Source organism: Cervus elaphus, chromosome 28, assembly GCF_910594005.1.
Source record: "Cervus elaphus chromosome 28, mCerEla1.1, whole genome shotgun sequence".
Lineage (NCBI taxonomy): Eukaryota > Metazoa > Chordata > Mammalia > Artiodactyla > Cervidae > Cervus > Cervus elaphus.
In genome coordinates, this window is record NC_057842.1 from 35,738,144 (window position 1) to 35,753,085 (window position 14,942).

General features: G+C 37.5%; 1 protein-coding gene and 1 long non-coding RNA gene across 11 annotated transcripts in view; one reads left to right on the forward strand and one right to left on the reverse strand.

Moving 5' to 3' along the window:
- ROS1 (ROS proto-oncogene 1, receptor tyrosine kinase) overlaps positions 1–14,942 on the forward strand; it is a 110,862-nt gene that overhangs the window by 67,888 nt on the left and 28,032 nt on the right. For all 8 annotated transcript variants that reach the window (XM_043890429.1, XM_043890435.1, XM_043890433.1 and 5 more), the window contains 8 exons: positions 230–432; positions 1,941–2,085; positions 2,948–3,180; positions 3,268–3,444; positions 6,975–7,143; positions 7,905–8,022; positions 11,010–11,200; positions 13,135–13,218. In XM_043890429.1, coding sequence (XP_043746364.1) covers positions 230–432; positions 1,941–2,085; positions 2,948–3,180; positions 3,268–3,444; positions 6,975–7,143; positions 7,905–8,022; positions 11,010–11,200; positions 13,135–13,218 — 1,320 coding nt within the window. The remainder of the gene's footprint in view (positions 1–229; positions 433–1,940; positions 2,086–2,947; positions 3,181–3,267; positions 3,445–6,974; positions 7,144–7,904; positions 8,023–11,009; positions 11,201–13,134; positions 13,219–14,942) is intronic.
- Positions 1–14,942, reverse strand: part of LOC122685545 — an 89,874-nt gene that overhangs the window by 31,083 nt on the left and 43,849 nt on the right. The window lies entirely within an intron of this gene.

A 14,942-nucleotide genomic window follows, 5' to 3' on the forward strand; every position in this document is an offset into this window, starting at 1 on the left:
AGCAATTACCAGTTACTTTGCTCTCTTTTCCCGAGGCATTTAGCATCTTCAAAATACATGAAAAAAGGTGTCTCCCTGTCCAGAATAACATTTCCAACACTCCAATATATCATACCTTATCTGTTAAATAAAAATGAAATGTGACATTATCCTTGATGTTAGATAAATCTGCTGTTTCTCTCTTATCCATATGTGTGTATATATTTAATCATTTTTATTATAATTTTAGATAGAGCATTTCTGTCTCTAGCTTCCGATATTGCAGAGCCAACTATACTTAACACCACTAACACCAGCCTCACAATCAGATTACCACCCACTCGGACAAAACTCACATGGGACGGCATCACCAGTCCCACTCCCACATACCTGGTTTATTACAAAGAAGTAATTGACATGAAGAACAGCTCTGAACTGAGAGATAAAATGCTGGTAAGGCTGAAGCCAGTTGTCTTGTCTTTTCCCAAGATGCCCTATTTTGATATAAAATCCTCAGCCAAAGTATTTTCTGTATAGTGTTCTGAAATATGCTATTACTTTGATTTTTTACAGCTGAATCATCAAACCATTCTGGATTCTAGTCTCTTGCCTGGGAGTAAGTTAAGCTTTAAGGAAGTACATTAACTCTAACTAATGGTAGATTGCCTTATAGTAACTGTTCCCTGAGTGTCCTAAAACAGCTGGGTTTGTTGCCTCTCTAGTTATTTTATCTAATTATACCCAGAAAGTGATGGAGTTCTGTTTTTGTGGCCATCCCAACAGATTGAGGGGTAACAAGTAAATTGGGCAGAAAGAACATTATTGTGTACCTCTTTTCCATCGTATATAGCTAATATACAAATTGTACTTTATATTTTTATTTTCTATAAATGTGCAATTAGGCAGGGACTACCTTTTCATCCATCATTGTATTCCTAGCACTTAGCATACTACTTGGCATTGTATAGGCATTTACTAGGTATTTCTTGAATGAATGAATGGACACAATTCATTCCATCACTGGCACTGATGTTCTAATTCCATGTGATGGAATCATGTGTTTCTCGTATTTTTCTTTGTACTTATATTTTGATCAAGTGAAAAGGTGAAATTGACCATCATCTATTGGAGGTAACAAGTGCTGTACACTTTGACAGAAAGTACATCTGATTCTTGTTACTTCATTTGTCTATTTAAAATATATATATTATTTATTTTTGAATTTTGTCTATTTTAATCTTCCTTTACACATTTCTAAAAGAAGTTGTTTCAGAGACAGATTAGATCATTTGGCTGACTAAGATTGGGCTTCTGGCATTGGCATTTCTCTTATTAGAGCTAATCTATCGTTTTGGCTTCACAGTGATTAACATGGATCAAAGGCAGTGAGTGGTTCTCAACCTTGATAGTGCACTGGAGTTTTTAAAGTCTCTGAGCACATGCTTCACCTAAGACTAATGCAATCATATCTCCAGGCGTGGGACCCAGGCATCAGTGTTTTCTTAAAATTCCCCAGATGATTCCAAAGTATAACCAAAATTGAGAACCATTGGTCTAAGGAAAGCCTTTTCAGTTTCTTAAGCTTTATTTCTAAGAATGATTAGGTAACATAGCTTAATCTTTTAGTGTATTCACTTATGTGTCACATCCTCACAATACCTTCCTGCTGAATTTCTAATGCACAGCTAATAAGACAATTTTGTCCTCTGGGAATTTATCATCCTACATAAAATAGTTAAGTAACAAGTGACTGAGGGCTGCCAATCATTTGGCATTCCTGGAAACATTAAACAACTCAGGTCTGGGCAGACTAGGACAATGAAGACCGTCAGTCATGATCCAAGATTTAAAAATAAATTAAAAATTTTGAGTCTTTTCCTTTTTCTCTCTTTGATTAAATAATTTCTCCCCATTTGTACAAAAATAAGAATAAGTTATTGATTTTTTAAAATTAATTACAGGAATTTCAGGGGAGTATCGCCCTTATTGAAGGTTTACAGCCATTTTCAACATATATGATACAGATAGCTGTAAAGAATTATTATTCAGATCCTTTGGAACAAATACCTCTGGGAAAAGAGATATGGGGAAAAACTAAAAGTGGAGGTGAGTTATGGGCATGGTGTGGGTTTCTAGAGTGGGATTTTGCAATTTATGTGATGTGTGAGCCTGTATTCGGTTTTTATCTGGATGTTAAGAAATCTTTCTTATGTGCGTTTTTTAAGCTTAATAGAAAAATGTGTTTGTAGAAGAATATTCTGATGACATCCTTACTCTAACACCAGAAGATGATGGATAATATTCCATCAAAATGAAAAGCAACTATATAGCAAAACATTGTAACAAATTCTGTTATTGGAAACACATTCTTTGGTCTCACCACACAGTGTCACTCTCTTCCTATATATTTCTAGGTCTCTGCACACGTGGTGAGACCCAGGAAAGTCAAACGTTTTCTCTATGTGAATTTTTTAAAAATTATTTATTTTTTAATTGAAGTTTTAATTTAGTTGCTTTACAGAATTTTGTTGTTTTCTGTCAGACTTCAACATGAATCAACCATAGGTCTACGTGAATTTTACTGAGGGCTACTGAGATGTAAAGTCACGTAACCTCACTGCCTTAAAGAAAATGGATTTAGAGTCTGAAAAATGTGTTTTAAGAGGTGGTGATTATTATGAGGAAATGCCATTTCTTTCACATGTCTCCGATGGCTTTCACAAAACCAGAATTGGCCAGATCCTCGAACTGGAGTCAGAGAATGATTTAGTCATTAGTCAAAAATAAGCCAGAGCCTTTCAGGCAGCCTGGTAACTTACCATTATATAAGAGGCTGGCTTTCCCTTGGAACATCTGTCATTCATTCTGCTCACATGATATGCTTATTCCTCAACCAAGACCCTATGACTTCTTTCCATCTTTCAGTGCTGTTGCAACATCCCTTATTGTGCGCTGCTATTTATTTCAGTACCAGAGGCGGTTTGGCTCATTAACGCAACCGTGCAGTCAGACACCAGCCTCGTTATATCCTGGACGGAATCTCACAGGCCAAATGGACCAAGAGAGTCCGTCCGCTATCAGGTGGCAATCTCTCATCTGGCTCCCATTCCAGAGATTCCACTAAGGCAAAGTGAATATCCAGATGGGAGTCTCTCTCTCCTCGTTACTAGACTGTCTGGTGGAAAACTCTATGTGTTAAAGGTACGGCCAGTGGATTGGGTACTTTAATTACCACGCTCGAGAGCAAGGTTCGAGAAAGGTTAAGCAATCGTTCTTTTTTACTAAAAGGTTCTGGCCTGCCATGCCGAGGAAATGTGGTGTGCAGAGAGTCACCCTGTCACTGTGGAAACATTTGACTCGCCAGAGAAACCTTATGGCTTTCTTCCAGGGAACACTAGTTTGCAGTTACATTGGAATGCTCCTTCAAATGTTCACCTCATCAGATTTTGGTGTGAACTCCAAAAGGTACATCTCAGCATACACTTTTAATGCAAATCTTTGTTTTATGCTATAGAATAAATCAAAAGGCCTTTTCAAAAAATATCTTGAGGGCATTCACTTGTATTAAATGAGTGATATATTTGACAACATTCATTGATTCAGATTTTCCAGATAGATGTGGTAAGCTACCTAGACTGATTTCTGATGGAAAAAATTCCCAGAGAGATTAATTTGCTCTTAAAAGGCTCCACATAAAAGGGTATAAATTACGGTTAACTGGTTTCATAATGTTTTACTTTAGATGTTATCGGCATGGTTCTCTGGTTTGAAGTCCATAGCAATTTGTTTTATTCTATGGGGAAAAAAAAGAAATGAACAAACATAAACTTAAAACCTGTTTATAAATGTTCTTTCAACCATTTAAGGACTGTGTAGCAACAGGAAAGAAGTAAATGATAAACTAGTTTATTCTAAAGTAGTTGGATCTTAGCTTGTAAACTTTAAATAGCTCCTCATTCAAAAATCTTCATGCTTTAACCAATGTAAAGCTATCCACTGAATTTAAGCATCAATTAATCTAATTAACTCACTTCTAAGGAAAATCTACATTGATTTTTATACTGATACACTTAATAGATTATTAAGTTTTTATAATTGTGACATTTCATTTTTCACTACTATATATTTATGTGTCCATATTTGTAAAGCCTTGTTAGGAGTGTTTTGTAAAAACAAATCAGTATGGTCATGACCTCACTTTTCTTTAAAAATGAAGTTGCTCCCCAGAGGTTTTAAAATTTTACTATATAAAATATTTTTTAGAATCTTGTACTTTTAGATAAAAACTATGAAAAATAAGCAACAGCAGTGATAAGTTGCTCTAAGTATTAAGTTGATAAGACCAAAGACCATAGTTTAATTGGATTTTTTCCATTGAGCATGTTAATGATGATTTGTTGCCTATTTAGAAAATAGTCATTTCATAAAAATTCAGTTTTAAATTGGAGAAACTGAAGGGTCATCTTTTTGGGGGGACATCTATTAAGTAAGCTTAATGTGGTTCAGCTTGAAGTCAAGGGGAGGGATGTAAAGTTCATTTCCCATATCAAAGATGTGAACTGAGGAAGGACCTTAGAGGTGATTCCAGCTTCTCCTGTTACTGATGAGAGGTTGGAGACTCAGGCAGGTGGCCCGATGAGTCAGAATCACGGCTGGACGGGGAGGACCCTCAGAGCTGACTCATCTCTACAGAGGCTTTCCCTTAGCCCATCTGCAGAAGGAACATGAGTCATCATCACCCACCCCACTTGTTAAAGTTTAGGAGAGGGGCAGCAGACGGGGCCACCTGGTTCTGTCCCCATGACTTTCTTATGATGCTTTTGTTTCAAGACCTCCTCTACCCTTGCTCAGAACAGATTTTTAGATAGATCACTTGAGAAATCATGAAGCTGAAAATGTAAGATGGTAATTTCTACATGCATGATCACCTACAAGTACTAATGTAGAAGGCTGTGTTCTGAGAGGGTTGGTGATGACATCTAGTCGGAAAGGTCTATTTCTTTTGAGCAAGTTGAACCTACCTCATCGTGATAGGAAGTTAGGAACAGTCTTGTAACGCCACACCGAAACCCTGAGGGGTGAGTGACAAAGGTGAATATGCATATTTTAATTAATCTTTTTTGTTCCTTTCCACCTCCACCCTTCTCCTTTCTGGAAAGGGAGAAAAAGATAAGCTTCCAGTCTTCATCTTCTCCTTATATGGAAAAATGAGAGTCTTAGAGCACAAGGGCTAAATTTTTATCTTGGTCTTTAGATTCCATAGATTCTTTATTATAATAATGCGTAGAAAAAGAACACATTCAATTTAAGATTGAGGAGAAACAAATAATTTTGCTTTGGTAAATTTTTTTCATGAGAATTCACTAAAATGGTCTTTTTCTCAGCTATCCAGGGGAATCCCTACCAGAACCAGACATTTCTGAAGTTTCTGTCTCTGAGACATCATAGTCTGCACCATTTCCCCCACACCCTTGCTCAAAAATTTGGAAATCCTCCCTGGCAGCCTTCCCCAGCTACACTTGTTGGCCTCTGATGAATGAAGATCCCAACTCCCTTGTGATTTACTGGGGTAACCCATGGCATCTCTCCAAGTTAGTGGTCTGCCCAGGACATTCATTGCTGTGGTGAGGTCAATACTCTACAGTTTTCCAGCAAAACCCTTGGCCAAATATCTCCCTGACATTCCAAGGGGTTCTTATGATTTCTGGGTGGTGTGGAATGTCAGGCCATCTAGACTACTCACTGAAGAGGCATTAAGGAGGCAGGACCAAAAAGGGCTAAAAATTTTCAGCCAGGACTCAACATCTCCCTTCCTCCTTGCCCCTCACCCACTTCAGAAGGTTCAGAATAAATATTATTTTGCATCTGCATCTATTTCATTAGGCTATATGAATCAGTGGGACTGAGACATTTATGAGTTTAACAGGCAATGTCTCTGACATCAGCATTTCTGGTTTTTCTTTTCGTTCCTTCTGTTCCTCTTTCTTTCTGTAATAAGGTGATCTACTTCCTGAAGGTGCTATAGTGAATTATTTCTAACTGAATAGAAAACTAATATAAAGTGCCCATCCAATGAAATGGCATGACCTTGTGAATGCTAAATGAAAAAGGAGATGTAAAGTAAGGTTTATTTATGGAAACTGATCTTCTTAGGAAACTTTACTGGGGAAAATACACGAAGAACCCTTGACAGAAGGCCGTATCCTCTGTCTTCTCCTATTTGTATATTGAAAAAAGTCATCATTTTCATATAAGATATTAAGGGTCTTGTATCTTATTTAAAATACACAGATATTTAAAAATACACAGATTTTTAAAAAGCAGTGTTTCAGAGAAAGAATTTTAATATAGCTATAATTACAGACCCAGTGAAATGAAAGTAACATTTCCTATATTTAACTTCTAACCTTGCTACTTAGTGATTGAGTGACAATAGGCAAAGATTTCCTTCTTTTAGGGAACTAGGCTTCCTATGTAGAAAAATAAGGAATGTTGCTTAGATGCCTGAAGAGGGTTTGGGGAGGAAAAACTAAATGTTTTCATTTATAAGTCACAGTGGACTTCTTCAATATGTGAAATATTGTGAAAATATTACTACTTTGAAATTGGCAAATGTGTGGAATTGAAAATATCACAGTTTTAATTGATCATTTCCCCTCAGCTGTGAATTTGCATCCTCAGCCATCCTGATTTGATAAAGAGGCCTATGATTAGGGATACCAAGAAGCCAAACAATCCTCCCGATGATAAACAGTCAGAGGTGCACGTCGCACCTTGGACTTATCCTCGGGACCATCGTTCAAGTAACTTACAGCTTGTCATAAAAAATAAAATTGCTGTTGGTGGAAGGGGATACTATCTGGGATCTGACACTCATAAAGAAGCTCTTGTTTTAGTATAAACTTCAAGCTTTAATGCTTGCTACAGGCTTTTGAATTTCTATGTTTAAGAACTCACTTAAAGAAACAAACGTTAATTGAGACTTCTTTTCCTAGTGGAAGCACAATGAGTTTTACCATGTTAAAGCTTCGTGCAGCCAAGGTCCTGCTTATGTCTGTAACATCACAGACCTCCAGCCTTGTGCTTTCTATAATGTCCGAGTAGTGGTGGTGTATAGGACAGGCGCAAACAGCACGTCGCTTCCGGGAAGTTTTAAGACTAAAGGTGAGTACTATCATATTCAACACTTAGGAAACTCTAGACATCTCTCAATTCTTTTCTCATCGCTCGCTTCACTAATCCTAGAGGTTGAGATTTTTCTTAAAAGAGTAATTTACTCTTTAGAGCCTGACTGAAGAAATTGAAAAGAGGTAGGGGTTTCTTACAGGCAGTAATGAGATAATACTTGTCTGGTTTTGCAGGATCGTAAACTGGAAAAAATTGTTTCACCTTTCATTATTCTGATTTTCTGTCTAGCTATGATATTTTATAGTAAGAAGTAAATGAAAACAGTGTCGCTGGGTGTTCAAATATTTACTTATAGGCTACTACAACCAGATGTTAAAAATAAAAAATCTTGTGAAGTAATTAGCCTCCAACTAATAAAAAAATTAAAAAAAAAAAATAAAAAATCTAACAAGTATATTAAATTAACCAGTGTTTTAACAGCTATTCCATAACTCCAAGTTGATCCCTGTAAGAATCAGTGAAAAATGCTCCAAATCTTACAATCATCTTTTTTACTTGCATCACTTATTTTGTGTTGGGCTAAGATCTATTGTTACTCCTATCATAAATCTATCTAATCCATCACTAATAAAAATCTTCAGATACTCACTTAAACATATGCACTCATATGAATGTATTTCTGAACATTTCTTTAATGTATTTGGCTTTTCTCTTAGTAAATGTTGTCTATAGAAGGATGTTACGCAGAATATTTTATATTTCTATCATATCAATCAAATTTTCTTTTGTTTCCAAAGCTGGAGTCCCAAGTAAACCAGGCATTCCAAAATTATTAGAAGGGAGTAAAAATTCAATACAGTGGGAAAAAGCTGATGATAATGGAAGCAGACTTATGTACTATATCCTTGAGATCAGGTATGTCTGTTTACAAGAGTGCTTTGTAAACTACAAAGACCTAAGCAGTTGATTTTAAGGTATTATTGGATCAAAATTAACAATATTTATGAACGTGTATTTATAAGTAAACATAAGGGATCTTTAGTGTAAGGGTCTTGCATGCCTCATTACATTCTTTACACAATTCCTAGTGGTCAGCCTTGGCATTCAGTTACAAGGCAGATAGTCATTCTTCTCAGAAATCTGCGACACCTTGTCAGTGGAAACAACTCGGTCTTTTGAGCATGCACCTAATATTTACTTGATTCTGTTTAAGAAGCTAAATTGATGTTTGATGTTAGATAATGGTATGTATGTAAATTTCTGACACTGATTTGTTTTAGAAAGATGAATAAGATCTAGTGAGAACTGACCATGACCTGGTATATTGATTTCAGAAGGTGAAGTCAAGTCAAGATCTGAAATGGTCTGTAGTGTATAGGCAACCCAGGATTCTCTCGCCATTTTCAAGGTTACAGTTTGTAGTGTATTCCCAGGGACTAAAATTGCGCCTTCGATGAAAATCTGATGAACATACGCAACCTCAGATCCGGCCAGTATGGGGAGCTCTGTGAATCATAACTGGCTCAGATGAGCTGACTTTGTGCCAGCTTGAGGAGAGAATTCCAAATTCCACAGACACTCCCCTCACGGGACTATGAAGCCATCTTTTAAGAAGCTCCAAGGACAAAAGTCACTTCCATAATTATAGTCCTGGCAACTTGAGCTTTAGATCTATTTTTGCTTCATCTTGCTCTGGCATTCCCATAACCTTAAAAAAATTTCCTGCTCACACTAGAGAATTATGTTTGCTTATTTCTAACTGAAAACTTCTTGAAATTTCTGGTACTTTTTTTTTTTTTTAAATGCAGACTGAAGTACACTCTGACCTGTAGAACTGTCTTGGTGGTCTATGACTGCAGTTATGTTCACCAGCCAGGCCACACCATAGTCTTACTATGGCCTTGCTAGGAGCACTGTAGTGTATTCCCCTCAGTAACATGTGAAGTGCATAGCTCCATAAATACTCTGCATTTCCTTGCTCCCAAGTCTCTACTCTCAGGAGAGGGACTGTAGGATAATATAAAGTGTCATCTATCTCAAAGGATCTCATAGTATCTCAGAGTAACTTCTTCGGTCAGGACATTTGTGTGTACTTGCTCGTGTAGTATTGGTGGTGTTAGTGCAAAGTGCATGCACTTGGGAGCTGAGTAGATTGCATGAGTTTCCCAGGGCAGTCAGAACAAAGTACCACCAACTGGTTGGCTTAAAACCACAGATATGTATTCTCTCACAGTTCTGGAGACTGGGAGTCTTAAGTCAAGGTCTTGGCAGGATGGATTTTAGGGAAGCATCCTCCCTTGCCTCTTCTCAGCTTTTGGTGATGGACCACAATCCTTGGCTTTCCTTGGTGTGTACAGGCATCTCTTCAGTCTCTGGCTCTGTTATCCCATGATGTTCTCCTTGGGTGTGTCTCTTCTTAAGAGGGCACTGGTTATTGGATTTAGAGCCCACCCTAAACTAGGACCATCCCATCTGGGCTTAATTACATCTGAAAAGACTCTGTTTCCAAGCAAGGTCACATTCACAAGGTCTGGGTGGCATGAAGTTTGAGGGGGATTAGCCAACCCAGTACATAGACTACTTAAAATCCTCGCTCTATTTCTTTTTTGAACTTAAGCTTTCTCGTCTGTAAAATGAGATGATGATATCTACCTCTTCAGGTTGTTGTCAAGATTCAGTGAGATGAAACCGCATATGAAAAGCCCCAGTATGATGTATTGTAAATAGAAGGTGCTCAACCAATATAAAAAGTCTTCCTTCTCTTCCTTAGTGGCCAATGTCTGTGAAGAACCAATTTATACATTTAAAAAATTTATTTATTTTTAACTGAAGGATAATTGTTTTACCATTTTATACATGTTTAAAGGTCTCTTTCTTTTGGATCAGAGTTGTTTGGGTTGAAAATTGAAATTGCCAGTTCCCAACATGAGGCTTCACACAATGCAGGAGAAACACTGTCCCACAGCTTTACTTAGGATGGTCCCAAGAACACTTAGCTGCTGGTCACAGTTGTGACCGTCGCTGCTGTCCTGCTCCTCATGATGTCCTAGCTCATCCTCTGTCCCTTGGAGGCTCAGCTTTTGCTGTCCTTGGTGCTCTTTCAGGACAGTCATTCAGTGGGAGCAGAACTGGCTTCCATTATTTATCTTCAAGCTGACTGTGGGTTGGTACCAGGCCCTAAAACTGCTGCGGTCTGAAAAGTTTCAGACCTTTGCAGACTTGAAAAGGTCATTGTCAGAAAAGACATAATGGGAAGGCCTTGAGCTTACCTTCGTTCTATGGTTCTGTTAAAAGTCATTTTAGTATGTCTTTTGAACCCAGCTCTTGTTCTCTTTCCGTATTTCATTAGGAAGAGTAATGAGGACTGATACTGAGGTAGAGTGTAGGCTAATTGGAAGCAACAAGGCTCGGAATCTCAGATACAATGATAATTTTGGTGGCTGAACTATTTTATTTTCTTTTTCAATTTTATGTTCTGTGTTTTATCCAGATATGGTATCAGTAAAGGACAGATAGCATAAGAGACTGAAAATTAAGAAAAATTTAAAAATTCCCAGTTAAAAAGTATGAAATCACTGACTTATGTGTTTGGAATTCTGAAGAAAGTTTGCACACTCCAATAGTAAGAAGAGGCTCTTCAGCTGTCTCTCAGCCATTGATTATTCGTCATTTTCCAGATGGGCTGAGTTGGTTGGCTCCAGGCATTGCTGGGATGACTTTATAAGACTCTGCTATGTTCTGTAGCCAAACCATGTGAGAGGAATGAGATCAAGGGCAAAGTGTGCAACAGAAGACGCTCCGGAGTTCTGTCATTAAAATGATATATGAGCATCTAGAAATAACACATATATTGTCTTATATATTTCCTATATTTATGATTCTGCTTTTTTTTTTTTTTGCAGAAAGAGCACTTCAAATGATTCATGGAACCAGAATTTAACATGGAAGATGGCATTTAATGGCTCATGCAATAGCATTTGCACATGGAAGTCTAAAAACCTGAAAGGAACATTTCAGTTCAGAGTAGTAGCTGTAAATAATCTGGGGTTTGGTGAATACAGTGGAATCAGTGATGGTATTATATTAGTTGGAGGTATGTTACCATGTCTGTCTACATACTAACTTATTACACAAGGATTCAGAAATAAAGCTAAGCGTGTTCTTAGCGTTAGCAGTAATTGAGTGACCATATAACTTCACCAAACTACCATAGAAACTATTGAACTATTTATTTTATACTATGTGAGCTTCCTGAAACATCAATATCAACATGTCCTTTTTCTCCTCAGTAGCCATCAGCTGATCTTTAATGCCTACTGCATCAAGTCCATGCTCCTAGATGGACTTCCAAGGTTATTCACGGTCTGGTTTTTATCCAGCCTCATTTTTCTGTTCCTGGATCTCTCATCTGCTACACAACACACCTGAAACTTGCCTTTGTCTCTTCCCCAATATCTACCTCTTCCACTGGGGAGCCTATTTTTGTTTATAATACTTTGTCTTTCTAATCACATAGGCTAGAAATCTCAGTACCATGTTTGATTTTTCCCTTTATTCAGTCACCAAGCTCTGTTGACTTTATTATCTTGACTTCTGTCCACTAAGTTCCCTTCTTCCTGTTTCGATTTTGGCTTTCCTAACTTAAGCTACCACACAAGCCCATGCTCTTGGCTTAACCCCACGGCTGACAGCTAATTCATCTGAAGCACAAGCTGGATCACTGCACCGCTCTCTGAAAATCTTGAAATGGTTCTCCATTCACTGCCTTCAGAATCAAGTACAAACTTTTCTGTGGCATTTAAGGCCTTCCATGATTTGCCCTCCAACTGTGGTTCCTCTTTCCCAATATGTATCCTTACGGCTATAGCCATACCAAACTGGTAAACAAACAAACAAACAAACTTCCATGACACCATGTTCCCTCAGCCTCAGATGCAGGCTTGCACCACCTGCCACTTGCCCTTGACTGGGCTTTTCTTTCTCTCACTTTGTCAACTGAAATTCTTCTCATCCCTCAGTATCCATTGTGATGCGTAACTGCTGCTCCTTAGACACACACAGCACATTGTTCTGTGCAAAACTGACGTCATTCTTATTTGTATTATAGTTAGTTACCTGGAGAAGAGCTCCACAAACCTTTTCTGAAAGAACCAAATAGTAAATATTTTAGGCTTTTCAGGCTACATTCAGTCTCTGTAGCATCTTCTTTTTTTTCTGATAATATTTTTAAAATGTAAAAATTATTCTTGGTTCACGAATAGTACAAAATGAGGCTACTGTGGCCAGATGTGGCCTGCATGCCATAGTTGCCAAGCTCTGGTCCACAAGTTCATCTTCTCAGTGAAACTAAGAGCAGGTACTGTGTTTTCACCAAGTGGCGCTAGTGGCAAAGAACCCGCCTGCCAATGCAGGAGATGTCAGAGATGTGGGTTTGATCCCTGGCTTGGGAAGATCGGGAAGATCCTTGAAGGAGGACATGTCAACCCACTCCAGCATTCTTGCCTCAAGAATCCCATGGACAGAGGAGCCTGGCAGGCTGCAGTACATAGGGTCCCGCAGAGTCAGACATGAGACTAAAGTGACTTAGCAAGCACACACACACATCATGTTTTCATGTTTATATTCCTCAGTTAAATACTCACGGAATTAAATGTATATGAAGACGTTATAGAGGAAATAATGCTCTCAACTATATGATAAATGAAAGTTGAGACGTCTTTGTCCCAAATTCATTAAAAAGATTATTCATGTTTTATCAACCATTTTAAAGTAGAAGATAGTGTGGGTATATTCCAAAGATATATTGGAAACCAGATCACTGTAAATGAAAAAAGAGAAAAAAACCCCTTGACTTTGATTACTCACAGTGTAAATATACTCTCTCCATGGATGATTTCAAGCTACTGATGGTTTAACTATTGGCTTGCAAAAATTCAGTAGGAGTTAACTTGGCATATTCTGGCATAATACTGAGACAATCGAGTTTCACTCTTTGAATTATGTTCTTTTTCTCATTTATTTTATTAGATGGTTTTTGGATACCAGAAACAAGCTTTATACTTACTATTATAATTGGAATATTTCTGGTTATTACAATCCCATTAGTCTTTGGTAAGTATAATAGATTTTAAAATACATCAATAGGTAATAAACTGCTCACTTGATAGTATTAATTGATTCATCTGAGTTTAATTTATATCTGATTAATTTTCTACATGAAATAGATTCATGAAATTCACAATGTTACCTTTGGCTATGTTTCAATCACCATTAAACCCTGTGAATTTTTTTTCTAATCTGGGGTAACCATTTCATGAAAAATATATTCATATTTATACTTCACAGTATTCTTTAGATAAAACCACTTGCTAAGGCACCAACTTCTAGCCTTTTTTAAAACCATATTACAGACTGGCTATTTAACAAGTGTTTGTAACTTATAGTTTGAAAAAAGTAAAAGAAAAATAACTCTGGGTATAAAAAAAGTGTAGGATTAAAGGGAGACCAGTGAAACCCTTGTTCGGGATAGTCTGGGTTTCCAGGCAGACAGCCTAGTTTAAAATGAACAGGGCCTCTTGCAGAAGATCCATTTCTGGCTTGTAGCATTCACTCTCACTTTTGGATGTCTGATTTATTTGTTTCAAATCTCTGCTCATTTGTAAATAACTAGGAAAGTAGAGCAATTTGGCTAGATTGATAGAAAGCTAGTTATTTCTCATCACTAATTTTATACTAATGTGTTAGTCTTAAAAGTCTTTCTTTAAACATTTAATAATGAGAAAATACAGGGACAAGCCCCCAAAAGGTGATTAAACATTAGACCTTTCAGGTTATCATACATCAGGGCTTCCCTGGTAGCTCAGTCAGTAAAGAATCTGCCTGCAATGCAGGAGACCTGGGTTTGATCCCTGGGTTGGGAAGATCCCCTGTGGAAGGAAAAGGCTATCCAGTATTCTGGACTATATAGTCCATGGGATCACAAAGAGTCAGACATGACTGAGAGACTTTCACTCTCAGGTTATCATAGTGGATCATACATCCTGCTTTATTCCCGTCATTCCATTATAGTCATTCCTACTGCTTTCAGTCTCCTAAAATGGCCTGATTTGGATTATAAGATACACAGTCACTCTGTCATTAACATATGAGTCTCTGACATGCTGAAGCATTACAAAAAAGACGTGATATTTACCAGAAACCAACACTTAAGCATATATTCAGGAAATTGCAGCTTCTTCTTTTTAAATAAATAGGGAAGAATTTAAGGAAAAGTTAACCTTTTCCTTATTCAACAAACATAAAGTTGAACCCTCAGGATAAAGAAAGTAAATATTTCACTCCATGTCCTAAATCTGTATTCTTTCCCCAAACTGATTAGAGTCATAGCCATTAGCATGTTGAAACTTGAATTGAGATTTTTTTTCAAACATTCCACACCAAACAGTATGTGGAATATGTGATTCCTTCAGCTAACTTGGAAAGCTAAAAATTTCAGCTGAGCCTGCTAGGATTTTAACCTGTGGTTCCAGGGAGTCTAAGTACTGCACAGCGGATGTTTGTGCCCCTAAGCCAGCCCCTCCAGAATCACGCATATGACTGTAAAATATTTGGCAGTTGGCATATACGCTTGACTGTCTGCTTTCCTGCTGGGAAGGAGTATTACGTGAAGGATCCTGCATCTGACCTTTGCCTGCTTACTTGTACATCACCGTTGTCTAAACTCATGACTCTAGTGGATGAACATGAGATAATTTCAGACAACCTATTGTGCTTTCAAGACACTTCGTGGATATCTGACTTTCTCAGGACTTAAAGGTCTTTATTCTACTTGGAAC